The following is an 18,854-nucleotide window of genomic DNA, read 5'->3' on the forward strand; positions in this document are numbered from 1 at the left end:
TTATACTGTGTGGGGAGGCACTATAGGGGCATTATACTGTATAGAGGGCAGCTATGTGGGCATTATACTGTGTGAGGGAAGCTAAGGGGGCATTATAAGGTGTAGGGAGGCACTATAGGGGCATTATACTGTATGGGGGCAGCTATGTGGGCATTATACTATGTGAGGGCAGCCAAGGGGACATTATATGGTGTGGGAAGGCACTATAGGGGCATTATACTGTGTGTGGGCAGCTAAGGGGGCATTATACGGTGTGGGAAGGCACTATAGGAGCATTATACTGTGGGGGGACATCTATGGGGGCATTATAATGTGTGGAGAGGCACTATAGGGGCATTATACTGTGTGGGGGCAGCTATATGGGCATTATACTGTGTAGGGCAGTTATGTGGGCATTACACTGTGTTAGGGCAGCTACGGGGGAATTATACTGCCTGGGGCAGCTATGGGGGAATTATACTGTGTGGGGCAGCTATTGTGAAATTATACTGTGTGGGGGCAGTTATGGGGGCATTATACTGTGTGGGGGCAGCTATGTGGGCATTATACTGTGTGGGGGCAACTATGGGGCATTATACTGTGAGGGCAGCTTTAGAGGCATTATACTGTGTGGGGAGGCACTAAAGAGGCATTATACTGTGCGTGGGGCAGATATGGTGGCATTATACTGTGCGAATGGCCACTATGTGGGTATTAAACTGTGTGGAGGCCTCTATGGGGACATGCTACTGTGTGGGGGGCAGCTTTGGGGCATTATACGGTGTGGGGGTCACTATGGGGGCATTATACTGTGTAGAGGCCACTATGGGGGCATTATAGTGTGAGGGGGTCCCTATGGGGGCATTATACTGTGTGGAGGCCACTATGGTGGGATTATAGTGTGTCGGGCTCCCTATGGGGACATGATACTGTGGACATGTTATTTTAATAAAACTGAAAAACCCTTTTAATTCTCTTTTCCAAGAAATAATAGTTTTACATGTTATAATGGAGATAACATATATGCCACACAAATTATGATTGCAAATGATACAGTTGACGGTGAGGAAACAGATGAAGTAGGGTGTATTCAAACAGTGCAAAACCGCAGGCACCGTGTGAATACATCCGTAGACAGTGGTGGCATTAAAGAAATATGATTCTGATTGCACTTGGGAGATCAAGAGTGAAATATTGTACAATAAGTTTCAACAATTAACAATATTTCATTAATGGATACAAATAAACAAACCTGGCTTCCATTATCTTACCCACCTTCCCAATGGACATCCTGTACCCAACTAGATGAACTCCAACCTATCTACTTTTTCCCTCTTGAAACCAAAGGAAATGAACTAAACTCACTTCCCTCCAGACACCAGGGAGTTTTATCTAACCCCTTTCCACTGGATGTCAATAAACTTCCCCTTCCCTAAAGTACACCAGGGATACACCCAAAATTTCTCCCACCAGACTGCAGAGAATATTACCCCCCTTCCTCACCAATGCGCACCAAGAATTCTAACCTACCCACGAATGACGACAGGTAATATACCTTTTCTTCCTGCCCCTTTCAAACATCAGAAAATACTTACTAGAAGCTTACTAGAGGTGGATTGTATCACAGACCCCCAGGGGAACGGTGTCTGAAATGCCCCTAGATCACAGCCGCTGCCTCTAGGTTAGTCTACTAAATCAGTTCTTAGGGATCATGCACACATTTGTTGGTCGTCGTACTGGCGTTAATGACGGATCCAGGGGCGTAACTAGGAAAGACTGGGCCCCATAGCAAACTTTTGACTGGGGCCCCCTCTCCTCTGGGTATCACACAACCCCCCCTTGTAGATAGTGCCTCCCTATAGATTCCGCCACACAGCGCCCCCTATAGATAGCACCATACAGCCCCTTGTAGATAACATCATACAGCCCCCTTGTAGATAACGTCATACAGCCCCCTTGTAGATAACGCCATACAGCCCTCCCCCTGTAGATAACGTCATACAGCCCTCCCCCTGTAGATAACGCCATACAGCGCCCCCTGTAGATAACACCATACAGCCCCCCCTGTAGATAACGCCATACAGCCCTCCCCCTGTAGATAACGCCAGGGAGCCTCCCTGTAGATAACGCCATACAGCCCTCCTCTGTAGACAACGCCATACAGCCCCCCTGTAGATAACGCCATACAGTGCTCCCCCTGTAGATAATGCCATTCAGCCCTCGCCTGTAGATAACGCCATACAGCCCTCCCCCTGTAGATAACATCATACAGCCCTCCCCTGTAGATAACGCCATACAGCCCTCCCCTGTAAATAACGCCATACAGTACTCCCCTGTATATAACGTCATACAGCCCCAAATCCCCCCCTGAGATAACGCCATACAGCCCTAACCCCCCCTGTAGGAAACGCCATACAGCTCCCCCTGTAGATAACGCCATACAGCCCTCCCCCTGTAGATAACGTCATACAGCCCCAAATCCCCCCTTGAGATAACGCCATACAGCCCTAATCCCCCCCTGTAGGTAACGCCATGCAGTCCCCAAGCCCCCCCCCCCCAAAAAAAACGGCCTATAGTTTGTCGTACAAAAGACATGCATGTGTGATCGCTGGCAGCGATAAGGAGAACGGGGGACCGAAAGTCCCCCGAAGTTCTTCCATGACAAACCTCGGACTTTCGGGGTCTGCGCAGTTCAATAAAAATGAAAGGAGCGCTGGTCACGCATGCGCACAAGCGCGACCGGGGCACAATTCATTTCTGTGGAGCTGCCGACAGACTCCGGAAGTCTGAGGTTTGTCATGGAGAACTTCGAGGGACTTTGGGTCCCCTGTTCTCCGTATCGCTGGGCGTCCCAGCGATCCCACATGTATCCCCTATCCTATGGATAGGGGATGCATGTCTTTTGTAGGAACAACCCCTTCAGTGGCGTCACGCTGTAGCAGCCATAGCGGCTGCTAGCGGAGCCTCTGTCCATGGGAGGGGGGGCCCGTGCCGGCGGGCGGCACGGGCCCCCTCATGCTGCGGCCCCGTAGCAGCCGCTATGGCTGCTACAGCGGTAGTTACGCCACTGGACGGAGCCATGAAACACAGACCGTACACAGATGGCTTTTGTGTGCAGTCTATTGTTCCAACGGGCAAAATGTATGGAACGGCCGAGACTGTTCCGTCAAAAACAGACAGGAACGGCCACAAGGCTCCGTAAAAAAAAACCGGAAGTGTACATGGCCCTATAGAAATGATTGGGTCAGTGTGCTATCCGTTAAAAAAACGGATAGCACACTGAAGCTTTTCACTGAAGTGTCCATGAGGCCTAAGGGCTTATTCATACGAACGTTGAAAACGGGGATCCGTGAAAACAGGACCCGCACGGGGGCAAGGCGGACATGAAAACCGGGCGTTTTTCCCACGTTCCCCTGAGTTTCCCCACGTTCGCCTGAATAAGCCCTTATAGTGATATTCTAAGTACATATTGTAAATACAGCTCATTCATTGCATAATGAAAAGTTTGTTTGTTTCTTTGTGTTTCGATTCCTACCATTTTCAGATCTCTGCTTGCTGTCAGTGAATGAAAATATTCTTATTTACATCCAGAAGGTGAAAACCTGTCCTTATAATATTCAACTAACAAAATTGTATGATTGAGCTGTCGTTATCGTCATGTTGGGAAAATCTATCTCACTATCTATTTGGGCATGACCACACATGGCGGAATTCCTCCGCAACTGTCCGCATCCATGCCGCACAGAATCTGCGTTGCAGATTCTGCTGCGGATCTGCACAAAATGTGCAGTACATTGATGCGGACTAGCTGCTGCGGACTGCGGGAAAAGTGCTTCCCTTCTCCCTATCAGTGCAGGATAGAGAGAAGGGACAGCACTTTCCCTAGTGAAAGTAAACGACTTTCATACTTACCGGCCGTTGTCTTGGTGACGCGTCCCTCTTTCGGCATCCAGCCCGACCTCCCTGGATGACGCGCCAGTCCATGTGACCGCTGCAGCCTGTGCTTGGCCTGTGATTGGCTGCAGCCGTCACTTACACTGAATCGTCATCCTGGGAGGCCGGACTGGAGACAGACCCAGGGAGTTCTCGGTAAGTATGAACTTATATGTTTTTTTACAGATACATCTATATTGAGATCGGTAGTCACTGTCCCGGGTGCAGAAACAGTTACTGCCGATCGCTTAACTCTTTCAGCACCCTGGACAGTGACTATTTACTGACGTCTCCTAGCAACGCTCCCGTCATTACGGGAGCCCCATTGACTTCCTCAGTCTGGCTGTAGACCTAGAAATACCTAGGTCCAGCCAGAATGAAGAAATGTCAAGTTAAAAAAGCAAGACGCATCCGCAGCACACATAACATGTGCATGACAGCTGCGGACTTCATTGCGGAACTTTGAATCTCCATTGAAGTCAATGGAGAAATTCCGCCATGAGTCCGCCACTGCTCCGCAACAGACAGAGCATGCTGCGGACACCAAATTCCGCTCCGCAGCCTATGCTCCGCAGCGGAATTGTACGCATCGTGTAAACGAACACTGCTAAATTAAAGTGAAAGTCAATGGAGAAACGGCTCCGCTGCGGATTAACGCTGCGGAGTGTCCGCAGCGGAATTTAAGTGAAATTCCGCTATGTGTGAACCCGCCCTTTGATTCATTCATAATTTGTAATTTTTAACACAACAAGTTTAATTTTATATCCCCAAGGTCTGTCAAAATAAAAACCTTATCATGTTTACCTGAATATGAAGATAAAAAGCATCAACAGCATGCAAAACGTGGCAACATTGTCCATTGTCTTCATTAATACCACAAGCTGGCGCTGCAGTGCTGGCATGAAGCGCACTAACTTCAGTACTCTCATGAGACGGAAAGTTCTCAGTACAGAGAGACCACCACCCTGCTGTCCACTGATTTCCCAGATGCTGCAGAAAAATAACGTAGTTGATTATTTAACAAACATTTTTTAATAATAAAAAACAATAAGGAAAAGGCAAAAACAGCATATTTATTGGAATTCATTAGACTTTCATTAAGGCGCTATCTATTTTCCAGTTTATTCTACAACACAAACCATTTTTTCTCCTAATGACTTGTGTGTTTCCAATGAGCTAATCCATGGCACTGCAATCAAATGAATCTAGTGAGCCAAAAAGGAACTAATTTATGTAATGCCCAAACAGGGTTAATCCTGGATTTATCCGGACTTGTAGACAAACACATGCACTATATGTGAACCGCACTCTAGCCTAGCGTTATATTTCTACTAAGGGTTCCCTCACATAAACAAAATGAACATTAAAAAATGCAAACCAATATAAGGCCGGGTTCCCAGAAAGCATAAACGCTGCAAAATTTCCGCAACGGAATAGTGTGCGGAAATTGCGCAGTATTTACTGTAGCAGCCTAAGTGGATGAGATTTAGTAAATCTCATGCCCACGCTGCGGAAAGAAAATGCAGCATAAACGTTAATAAATTGACCTGCAGTGCGGAATTTTATGTCAATTCATTAGACTGCTGCGTTTTGTTGATTTTCCGTTGCAGCTTTACCCCATTAAATTCGATGGGGATGCAAAACCCGTAACAGAAAGCCAAGTGTTGCGACTTTTGCAGCGTAATCGCAGTGATTATGCTGCAAAAATCTAAACTCTGAAAAAAAAAAAAAATCTACTTACCCAGAACGCTCTCCTTCTCCCTGCAGTCTGGCCTCCTGGGATGACCCATGTGACCGCTGCAACCAATCACACGCTGCAGCGTTAGGCTGGATTCACACGAGCGTGTGCGTCTTGCACACGCAAAAAACGCAGCATTTTGCGTGCGCAAAATGCACTTAACAGCTCTGTGTGGCCTCAGCATATGATGCGCGGCTGCGTGCTTTTCACGCAGCCGCCATCATTATGACACTCCGTTTGGATGTTTTCATAAATCCTTTTGACAGCTGTTGCGCGAATCACGCAGTTCGCACGGAAGTGTTTCCGTGTGACATGCGTGGTTTTCACGCACCCATTGATTTCAATGGGTGCGTGATGCACGAAAAACGCCCAAAGAACGGACATGTCGTGACTTTTTTTCAGCAGACTCACGCTGAGTAAAAATCACGCAGATGTCTGCACGGCCCCATAGACTAATATAGGTCCGTGCGCCGCGCGTGAAAATCACGCGCGCTGCACGGACATATATCCCGTTTGTCTGAATAAGGCCTTACATGGCCTGCAACGTCATCGAAGGAGGCCAGAGCGGACATCAAAGGAGGGAGGGGGTAAGTATAAGCGCTTTTTTATGCAGCGGAAATTCCGTCCAAGAAACCACACCACAAGGTGGTGCGATTTTTCAGACGGAAGGTGCTGCGGGTTCCAGGTCGGATACGCTGCGTGATTTTTACCCGGCCTAAGATGGCAGATTTTGTTGCATAAATTGCCTAAAATATCATTGTCTCCGCTGCATCATTGTCCACCTGTGGGGCCTAGCAAATGATGACGTGGGGTTTTAGGTGAAAAACTGCTGCACATATAAATTAGTCTAGGCCGTCGTTTTGCATCATTGCGTTCAAAGAGTCATAACTTTTTATTTTTCCGTTGACGAGCTGTGTGAGGGCTCGATTTACATGGGACAAGATGTGGTTTTTATTAGTGTCATTTTGAGGTACTTGCAATTTTTTGATCAGTTTTTATTCCATTTTTTGTGAGGTGAGAAGATTTTTATTGGTACCATTTTGGGGTACTTGCGTTTTTCCCCACTTTTTATTCCATTTTTCGGAGACAAAATGACCAAAAAAGTAAATTCTGCCATTATTTTTTGTTTTATTTATTTACGGTGTTCACCATGCGGGATAAATAATATGATATTTTTATAATTCAGGCCATTCCGAACACGGCGATACCTATTATGAATAGTTTTTTTTCATAATTTCATTTTTTTCTAATTATAAAGCACTTGATCAGGGAAATAGGGCAATTCTTATTTTTAGTACTTAAAACTTTCATCAATTTATTTTTCTAAAACATTTTTTTTTTTTTTTACACTTACTTGGGTACTTGAAGGCCTGATCTTCGGATCCCCTGTACAATACACTGCACTGTAATGCAGTGTAGTGTAACTTTTATGTTTCAACTGACAGTCTATTAGGTCCTGCCTTATGCAGGACCTAATAGGCTTCCGTACATGGCCAGCCAGGAAGCCACTGTTAGGCTTTCCGGTTGCCATAGCAAGCATCGACACCTCGCGATCACGCAGGGCCCAATGGAGTTCAGAGGGAGCCCTTTCACTCTGTGTCTACCACTCAGATGCCACGGTCACTATTGACCGTGGCGATTAAGGGGATAGACGGCGGCGATGGGAAATAACTGTGAGCTCTGCCATTGCATCAGGATTTCGGCTGTATATTACCTCTGGGTGTAACTGTACGCCCATTTCCGTTAAGGCACGGTTAAAATGGTCGTACAGTTACTCCCATATGCAGGAAGGGGTTAAAGACTAATTCAATATTTTGTACATTCTGTGCGCATTCGTGTTTGTTCACATACCGCTTACACTCTCCGGCTGGTGTGGTGTCCGCCCATTTTCTATTCTTTTCCATTCTAAACCAAACTTAATCACCATAGGGTCCAAGAGCTCTATGGTGGTCTAATTTTGGTTCAGCTGAACTGTGGGATATCCCGTTGTTGTGGTCATAATATGGACGCTAAAATAAGCCAATTAAGCAGTATTAAGGAAGTTCAAAAGCGGCCTTATGCATCAATTTTGGAGAAAGGCATATACAATTGCGTAACTAAACAGATTTTTAATTTAGGAGTCTAATAAAGATGGGTGACAATCCTTGTAGACGTTATAATGGATCACATATTAACTGTTACTCAACAAGCGATTAAAGCTATAAATAAGAGACAGTTGAACACACTTTTAGACAACTTGACAAAAATAGACTCATCATTTAGGCCCCCCGCACACGGTTGTAGTCTTGTGCACGGTCCGTGATGACAGGCACTGCTGTCCGCGGACTGTCACTCACATTTGCGGGCCGTGCTCCCATTATAAAGTATAGGAGCACGGTTTGCAAAATCAAGGGTAACCTTCCTGTAAATATATACGGGAAGGTGTCTGTGGGCCATAGAAATTAATGGATCAGTATTTTGATCCGCAACTACGGATCTGTATTTGCAGATCAAAATTACGGTCGTGTGCATGGGGCCTTACTGGGTGTATTTTTGCTTTATTGAGGAAATGCTCATCCAGATGGCAGAGCCATGTGCACAGAGCCTGTGTGATGATAAACAAAGTTCCTGCAAGACAATATATCTGTTATACGAAATCCAATGAAACATGACAATTTTTTTCTGACATAAATCTGAGAGAAAATTTTTTTGGAGCGCTCTGTATAAAATTGATAGACTACATAGGTACAGTAGTACAGTAAAGGCCCATAGACTTCTGCCCAAACACAATGCTGATCCGAGAATCACGCGAAAACCGCACGTTTTACCACTGTTACTTGCTGCAAAACTGCGATTTTATTGATTGTTAATTCTGACATGCATTTGGCTATGTGACGATATGTGAACAAGTATTTACTGTTAGGGTATGTTCACACGGCCTATTTACGGACGTAATTTGGGCGTTTTTGCCCCGAATTACGTCTGAAAATAGCGCCTCAATAGCGCTGACAAACATCTGCCCATTGAAAGCAATGGGCAGACGTTTGTCTGTTCACACGAGGCGTATATTTACGCGCCGCTGTCAAATGACGGCGCGTAAATAGACGCCCGCGTAGAAGAAGTGACCTGTCACTTCTTTGGCCGTAATTGGAGCCGCTATTCATTGACTCCAATGAATAGCAGCGCTAATTACGGCCGTAATTGACGCGGCGTTCAAGCGCCTGCACATGCCGGTACGGCTGAAATTACGGGGATGTTTTCAGGCTGAAACATCCCCGTAATTTCAGCCGTTACGGACCCCCGCCGTGTGAACATACCCTCAGGGACATGTTTGTGAATTCCCATTATGTTATCAAGCATCGACGTATTGGTCTGGCGCAGGGAAAATGTGGTCCCTATTTTCAAAAAGGGCTCTAGGTCTTCCCCGGGTAATTATAGACCAGTAAGCTTAGCATCCATCGTGGGGAAAATGTTTGAGGGGCTTTTGAGGGACTATATACAGAATTATGTGACAATAAATAGTATTATAAGTGACAGCCAGCATGGTTTTACTAAGGACAGAAGTTTTATGAAGAGGTGAGCAGAAGCCTAGACAGAGGGGCCGCTGTGGATATAGTGTTTTTGGACTTTGCAAAGGCATTTGACACTGTCCCTCATAGACGTCTAATGGGTAAATTAAGGACTATAGGTTTAGAAAGTATAGTTTGTAATTGGATTGAGAATTGGCTCAAGGATCGTATCAAGAGAGTTGTGGTCAATGATTCCTACTCTGGATGGTCCCCGGTAATAAGTGGTGTACCCCAGGGTTCAGTGCTGGGACCACTATTATTCAACTTATTTATTTATGATATAGAGGATGGGATTAATAGTGCTGTTTCTATTTTTGCAGATGACACCAAGCTATGTAGTAATGTTCAGTCTATGGAAGATGTTCATAAATTACAAGCTGATTTGGACACACTAATGCGCTATTTACAGGAACGTGTGCGTTTTGCGCGCGCAAAAACCGCTGCGTTTTTTACACGTTGCAGTTCCGTGTGTCATCAGTGTTTGGTGCGTGGCTGCGTGATTTTCGCGCCTATGGCATCTTTATGACACGCGGTTTTGATGTTTAGAAAATGAAATGAAGGAGGTGGTTTTATTTTTCCCTTCATTTCTTGAACAACTGTTGCGCGAATCACACGCAGCACACGGAAGTGCGTTCGTGTGCTGCGCGTGAACGCTAAAGTAAAGGACATGAAGTGAGTTTCACGCAGCAGACACACGCTGCGTGAAAAACACAGAATGTCTGAATGGCCCCATTCACTTACATAGATCCGTGCGGCGCGCGTGAAACACGTTCGTGTAAATAAGGCCTAAGTGTTTGGCATCCACTTGGCAAATAAAGTTTAATGTAGATAAATGTAAAGTTATGCATCTGGGTACCAACAATCTGCCTCCATCATATGTCCTAGGGGGAGCTATACTGGGGGAGACACTTGTTGAGAAGGATCTGGGTGTACTTGTAAATCATAAACTAAATAACAGCACAATGTCAATCAGCTGCTTCAAAGGCCAGCAAGATATTGTCGTGTATTAAAAGAGGCATGGACTCGCGGGACAGGGATGTAATATTACCACTTTACAAAGCATTAGTAAGGCCTCATCTAGAATATGCAGTCCAGTTCTGGGCTTCAGTTCATAGAAAGGATGCCCCGGAGTTGGAAAAAATACAAAGAAGAGCAACAAAGCTAATAAGGGGCATGGAGAATCTAAGTTATGAGGAAAGATTAAAATAACTAAACCTATTTAGCCTTGAAAAAACACGACTAAGGGGGGACATGATTAATTTATATAAATATATTAATGGCACATACAAGAAATATAGTGAAAATCTGTTCCATGTAAAACCCCCTAAAAAAACAAGGGGGCACTCCCTCCGTCTGGAAAAAAAAAGGTTCAACCTGCGGAGGCGACAAGTCTTCTTTACTGTGAGAACTGTGAATCTATGGAATTGTCACTGCAGGAGCTGGTCACAGCAGGGACAGGAGATGCTGCAAAAAAGGCTTAGATAATTTCCTAGAACAAACAAATATTAGATCCAATGTGTAGAAATGTTTTCCTTCCCTTTCCCATCCCTTGGTTGAACTTGATGGACATGTGTCTTTTTTCAACCGTATGAACTATGTAACTATGTAACATAATCATTTGCATCATTACATTCAATTATTTTGTTTATGGGACACTTGGGTATTTTGAAACAATGCTGTGCTGATCCAAAAAAAGAAAATATTGGATGGTTTATAATTTTTCTGGAAAAATGTTTATATCATTGACTGGCTTAGGATAGTTATATACAGACTAAGGTCATTGCAAGATACTCAAGTTTAATGTTGGCATGCAAGTACAGGGACAGAGAGTGCTGTTTTATAGATGTGGCTGACTCAAGATCAACATGGCAGGCAGATAAACAAGGTCAGAGCTGCCTGAGTCAGTATACAGCACATCAGATGGTATATACTGTACGTGAGTGAGAAACAAGCCGAAGGCATAACATCTGTTACTCATACAGAAATAAAAGGGAAGTCTGATTATATAATGTCTTGAATATTGACATGGTGCTCACATGTAGGTGTTTAAGATCCGGAGCAGACTTTCAACTGGACCTCAGAACCAACTAACTACTACCCAGAGCAAAGCACAAACAATTAACCCCTTCCTAACATTTGTCACAAGTAGATGTCATGGAAAGCAAGTGCTTCCCACAAACTTTTGTATACTTTCGACGAAGAGGCAAGCGGTCACTGTGTTAAAATACACAGTGACGGGGGCATGGCTTTGACCGCAGACCGGATAGCTGCATAAGCTCTGAGCTCTGGTACATCGGAGCTAGCTCAGCTATTTCAAAGCGACTGCCAGCTGCCAAACTATTTCCCTGACAAGGGGAATGCTGTCTGACCAGATGTGCAGTGAAAAGGCCCAGAAATTTGGGTCCACCAGACCCCTGGAACACTTTTTCTTTTCCGACGGCGAGACCAAAGATGGCGCCGCCGACTCTCCATCACACGCTTCACAGGGGCGGGAACGCCCTTCTTCATCCCAGAGGTGTACGAACGGCCTTATAGGTATGCCGGCGCAGTCAAATAAAACCCCCACTACCCTACAGATTAGCCAATTATCCCTGAACGGAGAGTGGAACTCACCGACGTCCTCCGATGGTGTGGCTGATCTGCCTTGGCCCAATCGGGGGAAGCCGATCTCACCTTCGCACGGGCCCGCACTGATAGTGGCAGATGTGTCTCCTGCCTCCTCTCCTAGTGGCCCACAATCACCAGTCACAAGCCCAGTGAAACAGCGGCAGAGACTTTCTGTACCTAATGATACGGCTGATAATACTTAATCTCCGGATATCCCGGACACTTTCTCCACGTTCCAGATGTCTGACAAGATGGTGTCTGAAACCGCCCTCAAGGCCATGCTTCTTGCATTAAGAAGCTCCCTCCACAAGGACTTCTCTCAAATTATATTGCCGTTTCAAACAACAATTTCAGATCTGGGGGACAGGGTCTCCCATGTGGAAGACAAAATGGACTCCTTTGCATCAGCTCATAATGCGGTGGTGGACTCACATAACTCTCTGGAGGACAAATTCTCCAAGCTGCAAGCTAAAATTGTGAACTATGAAGACACGATTCAGAGAAACAACATCAAATTCCGAGGGATACCGGAAAATATACCTAACGCAGATCTCAAATCCTACCTGCAACAATTTACCCAGCGTATGCTTCCGTCTTGTGCTGATTATGAACTGATAGAGCTCATAGGGTCCCTAAGCCCAAAAACCTTCCGGACTCAATACCCAGAGATGTTCTAGTGCGTTATACGTTTTTCACCCCCAAAGACTGCCTTATGGAAAAGGCGAGGAAATATCAACCACTTCCAGCACCGTATGCCAACATTAAGCACTTCGCGGACCTATCACTTGCGAATCTTCAAGCCAGACAGGACATGGCAGGTATCACTGCTCCACTACGCAAATATGCAATTGCATATAGATGGGGATTCCCTACTAAGTTTTGATCAATCGTGCAGGTGCTAACCATGTTGTTTCCTCTCCTGATATAGGAATTAACCTACTAAAGAGCTGGAATATACAAGTGTTAAACTTGACATCCACTCCCAGGGCTAGCTCCCCATTCCGCCGCCTGAACAAAGATTGGGATGTAGTCGGTGGCACCTGATTCTTTGCTACTTTTCTTACAATACTTCTGAGTGAGTAACGAGTACCAAGTATTGTTCTGTACGGGAACTTCAGATAGTTCTTTTTCCCCCGAACTATTGGTTCAATTTGATACCAGAGCACTACGGTGTGGTAATGTTTGTGTTACAATTTTTCTGTAAAGATGTGCTCACCTTGATACATACTGCTCTTAGATCACCTAGGACTATGTTGAGACCTCATGATGCTTATAGGATTGGTAAACTCTCTCCATATTTCCTAATTCCCACATATACGGAGCATACCTCCCTAATACTGCCTAATGGCCCTTAAAATCGTATCCCTAAATGTCAAAGGCCTTAACAGCCCTTTTAAAAGATCCACCATGTAGCAAGAAATGTTTCAGCAACACTGCGATATAGCTTGTATACAGGAGATGCACATATCCAGTAAGGGTCCACCAAGGCTGAAACACAGGGACTTCCCCACCATCCTTCACTCCTCCTTTCCTAAAAAGGGGAGTCCTCATTGCCTTTCGCAACACTCTTACTGTCACAGTCCATCATTCGGTAATAGACTCCCTGAGTAGATATATTATACTCCACTGTTCTGTTAACTCGATAGAATATACTATAGTGAATCTGTATGCTCCAAATAGCAACGAACATAGATTTCTGAACAAATTATTGCGGAAAATAAATGCCATTAAGAAGGGTCTCCTGATTATGTGTGGTGACTTTAACGCTATTTGTGACTCACTTCTTGACTCCTCCGCATCCTCATCCCTGAGGAAAAGCACTCTTACCTCATTTCGACAGAGGGAAAACATATACGACATATGGCGTCTGCTCAATGATAGTGAAAAAGATTTTACATACTACTCCGCTAGACACAAATCATACTCCCGGATAGACATGTTCTGGATAGACCAAAGATTCATAGACCGGGTATCATCAGCAGATATAGGTACGATACAATGGTTTGATCATGCCCCCATAACCGTTACACTAAAGGAACAATTTCCCTGAGTCTCAGACTATGTTTGGCGAGCTAATTCCTACATTATTTCCCATGACTCACTCTCTAAAGAGTTACAAACGGCACTCACTGAATATTTTAACTTTAATGCCACCCCAGATATTAATGCATTTACACTTTGGAATGCACACAAAGCCTGTATAAGAGGAACCTTTATCCGTTTGGGCAGTAGACTTAAAAAGCAAAGGGATAAGGATATCTGAGACACCATAGAAAAGATCTGGACTTTAGAAGCCCAAAATAAAATGAAGCATTCATTTCATGCCACCACCACCTTGGCAGACACAAGACTCCATTTAAAAAAACACGCTTAACCAAAAACATGACAATGCGCTGAAGATAATGAAAACACGTTAATATTCCCAAGATAACAGATCTGGAGCACTACTCACTAAAAGACTCAAATTCATTACCCAAAAATCTAGAATACCACTTATTAAACACCCTCTCACTTCCCAACCCATACTCACGCCTAGGGGTACTGCCAACACATTTAAAGATTATTACCACTCTCTATACAACTTAAAAGATGACAGTACATCCCCCCAAACTACTCGGCCTGGTACTGAATCATTTCTAGATAAAACTCGACTCCCCTCTCTTTCCCTGGAACAACTTGCCACAATAAACCTGCCAATAACTAAGGAGGAAATAGGATGGGTGGTCAAGTCCCTTCCCCTCCCCAAATCCTCTGGCCCTGACGGACTATCTAACGACTACTACAAAACCTTTGTGACTACTTTGATTGACCACGTGTTATCGATGTTTAACCTGGCAATATCAACTGGATCTTTTCCAAAAGAGATGCTTACAGCTCTTATTGTCACATTACCAAAATCCGGGAAACCAACAGACTCCACCTCCAATTATCGCCCCATCTCTCTATTGAATGGTGATGTGAAAGTATACACTAAACTACTGGCTAATAGGTTATTGTCAATAATCGCAACCCTTGTTAAAAATGACCAAACTGGCTTTACTCAAGGTAGACAAGCTCCAGACAACACTAGAAGATGTCACAGCGCGGGGTGTGGACCCACTGGGCCGAACCATGTAGCGGGGTAGCAGCTGGCCAACTAGGTACAAAACAAGGTCTATATTCCAGAACGGGTACCTGAGGCAATGTAGACAGTACCGGAGACACAACCTGACTTTCACTGTTGATGGCTAGTAGATGCAGCGGAAGACACGACTTGACTCTCACTGTACATACGATAGCACGGTATACAGGGTACAGGCAGCAGGAACTGGAAAACACTGGGGGACCATTTGCAAGACAAACTTAGGTATACAACAACGCTCAGGCAAGGATCAAGTGGGCAGAGCCCTTTTTATAGTCTAGCAGCCATTTGGGCTAATTATTGAGTAATGACAGCTGGACGCATACTAGCCCTTTAAGGCCGGGCATGCCATGCGGGAAACAGTCCGAGAACGCGGAAGTGAGTGCCGGCGTCTCCCTGGAGGAAGATGTCGCCGAGGACACAGATATCCATGGCCGGCACCGTCAGAGGGTAAGTCTGAATGACGGCCCTCGGCCATAGACGTTACAGAATCCGCCCTCTTACGCCCCCTCTTCTTGGGGCCAGAGCGGGAGAGAAATCTCTTCACGAGGACAGGGGCATCGATGTTCTCCTCTGGCTCCCAAGACCTCTCCTCTGCCATAGACGTTACAAAAGACTTCTCTCTATATTGCAGATATTGACCTTCCCTTCCACCAAAACGTACCACACTAATCCCTCCCATGTTGGAGGTCCTACGCGAAGATATTTCAAAATATTCCAAATTCATTATATCCTGGTTTGGAAGAGTGGCAACATATAAAACGTTACTTCTACCCAAATTGCTGTATCTCTTAAGGACCCTACCGATCCACATCCCACATTCCTTCTTCACGCAGGCTCATAAAATGCTTTTACGCTTTCTATGGAACAATAAACGCCCCCGTATAGCAGCGACACTTCTAACTAAGCATAGGAGGGTTGGAGGCATTGGAGTGCCAATATTAGAGACTACTACGGGGCTTGTATTCTTGACCAACTATCTCACTGGCGGTGAAACCCTGGGGACAAACACTGGGTGGATATTGAGACGCATATGTGTGGGAGCAAGTCTTTACAGTCCCACCTTGTCAATACGCTATGCAAATGCAAAAATGACCCTGCGTGCTTAACTTCGATCACAATCACCAACGTTATATGGATTCACCTTACATCAACAACCCCACATGACTCGCCTTTCCCGCTGCAACACGTTCCTCTTTCCTCCATAGAAGGAAAGAGGACTTATCTAAGTGGTGAGCGACGGGTATTGTTTCGCTACAGGACCTGTACGATAGACATAACAAACTCAATTTCCAACACCTCACGGATGCTTTCGACCTTCCTAACAGGGAATTCTATAAGTTTTTACAGGTGAGGGATTTCCTCCAGCGTTCCATTCCTCTATCCAACTGTGTTGCGGGGGAGGTTGTTCGGCACCTCACCTCTTTGAATAAGAGATGTAAAGGAATCTCGTTTTATTATAACATACTGGGGGATAAATGCAAATTTACTAAAACTACTGCCATGCTTAAATGGGGAAAAGATCTAAAACTATCCTTCTCTGATGACCAATGGAGGGGAGGGTTTGACTGTATTTATAAATTATTTCGATGTACCTCATTACAGGAAGCAATCATTAAGACTAACATGAGATGGTACTTCACGCCTATAGACTCCATTAAATTTTCCTCACGACCTCTGCTTCTTGCTGGAGGAAATGTAGACTTGGGATCTCTCTTGCACATTCTATGGGTATGTCCGACCATCAAACCATTATGGTTGGCAGCCCATCATGTCGCACAATCTGTTACAAAATTTATTTTTCCACTTACGCCAGAATTGGCACTACTGCTAATAGGCCTAGGAGATTTCCCGGGCACCTTATGTACCATCATAGCACATATTTTCACGCCTACGAAGTTGGTGCTAACGAGACATTTCAAATCTAGCGCCCAACCTCATGTGCAAGAAATCATTAATTTGGTCAACTCTACGTGTGCATACGAGAAATTGATCGCATCTCAACATCTTCAGTCTTCCAAATTCACATAAATTTGGCATGATTGTACTAAAAACATCAATACTCACATCCTCGTGTTATCTTCTTGATTCCCAATGAGCAGGGTCCTGGAATGGGTTCGTTAAACTGTTTAGTTTATGGGTATTGAAGGTAAATGAACTGTCTTGTATTCTCCTTCTCTTTTTGATATTGTTAATTTGGCCTTGCACGGTCTGGAGCGTATGCAACATTGTAATCCCTATGGCCTGTAGTGTATCAAATGACCGCACATTGTATGTCATTATAATTTCTGTTGTTATTTTTCGCTGATGATTTCACTACTTTGTTCTGTGAATATTGTCATGTATTATATATACCCTCATAATAAAAATTATTTGATTACAGCGTTATAGTTAGAGCCGGTTAGTTGCGGACATTCAGTTTTTTTTATTGACGTTCGTTCACTACAGTTTTAGTTCAAATTTAGTGTAGTCAGTTTTTTTATACTACATTTTTTCCCCCCTAATAAATAGCGTGAGGGTTAATTTGTAGTGTTTGTTGTCAGGAATTTTTTTTCTTTTATACTGGACGTATGTTCAGTAAATTTTTTTGTACTATTTTTTTTTCTAAATTAATATCTTCTTTTCTTCTTTTTTTTCTTCTTCTACTCTTCTGCATTTTCTTTTTCCTTTGGAAATTTTATATACACGTGTAAAAGCACAACACACGCAACCCGCTGTGTAAAAATAAATTTAGTATAACATGTTCAATCATTACACACCCCCTAACAAAAATGTCCCAATCACGTCAAAGGGTCTATTCAGCAGAGGAGGCATTCGCCCTCCTGGCCTCTGGCACTAATACGGCCAGCAAGGGAGAATAGGAATATGCCCCATTCCTCTTGCTCCTCATCATCCTCATTCAGTGATGAGGAACTCCCGCAAAGGCGCCCCAGGACAATAGCTGAGCCAACCCCCCCAGATAATTGATACCATGTGGAACCTGCCCCCTGATAATTATGAGCCTTACATACTGGCTTTCAAAGGCAGCTCAGGAATTTGGTTTGAGACTGCAGGCCTCAATAAAATTGAATTTTTTAACCCCTTCAGGACACAGCCTGTTTTGGCCTTGTGGACGCAGGCGATTTTTTCAACTCTGACGTGTCACTTTATGTGGTAATAACTCCGGAATGCTTTTACTTATCCAAGCGATTCTGAGATTGTTTTCTCGTGACATATTGTACTTTAAGTCTGTAAAAAAATTTGGTAGATAAATGCAATATTTATTTGTGAAAAACACCAACATTTATAGAAAATTTGCAAAAAATTGCATTTTTCTAAATTGTAATGTATCTGCTTGCAAAACAGATATTAATACCACACACAATATTTACGAGTTAACATTTCCCATATGTCTAATTTATGTTTGCATCGTTTTTTGAACACCCTTTTATTTTTCTAGGACGTTACACGGCTTAGAACTTTAGCAGCAATTTCTCACATTTTCAAGAAATTTCCAAAACCTATTTTTTTAGGGACCAGTTCACTTCTGAAGTGACTTTGAGGGCCTTATATAGTAGAAACTCCCCATAATTCACCCCATTTTAAAAACTTCACCCCTCAAAGTATTCAAAACAGCATTCAGGAAGTTTCTTAACCCTTTAGACATTACACAGGAACTAAAGCAAAGTAGAGGTGAAATTTACAAATGTAATTTTTTTTGCAGAAATTCATTTGTAATAGAAAAACTTCTGTAACACAGAAGGTTTTACCAGAGAAACGCAACTTAGTACTTATTGCCCAGATTCTGCAGTTTTTAGAAATATCCCACATGTGGCTCTAGTGTGATAATGGACTGAAGCACCGGCCTCAGAAGCAAAGGAGTATCTAGTGGATTTTGAGGCCTCCTTTTTATTACAATATATTTTAGGCTCCATGTCTGGTTTGAAGA

The 18,854-nt window shown here is 44.1% G+C and overlaps 1 protein-coding gene across 11 annotated transcripts in view; it reads right to left on the reverse strand.

Annotated features, from left to right (window-relative positions):
• Positions 1 to 18,854, reverse strand: part of CACNA1G (calcium voltage-gated channel subunit alpha1 G) — a 338,489-nt gene that overhangs the window by 131,780 nt on the left and 187,855 nt on the right. For all 11 annotated transcript variants that reach the window (XM_075845569.1, XM_075845564.1, XM_075845566.1 and 8 more), the window contains exon 11: positions 4,717 to 4,902. In XM_075845569.1, coding sequence (XP_075701684.1) covers positions 4,717 to 4,902 — 186 coding nt within the window. The remainder of the gene's footprint in view (positions 1 to 4,716; positions 4,903 to 18,854) is intronic.

Source organism: Rhinoderma darwinii, chromosome 13 (assembly GCF_050947455.1).
Source record: "Rhinoderma darwinii isolate aRhiDar2 chromosome 13, aRhiDar2.hap1, whole genome shotgun sequence".
Lineage (NCBI taxonomy): Eukaryota > Metazoa > Chordata > Amphibia > Anura > Rhinodermatidae > Rhinoderma > Rhinoderma darwinii.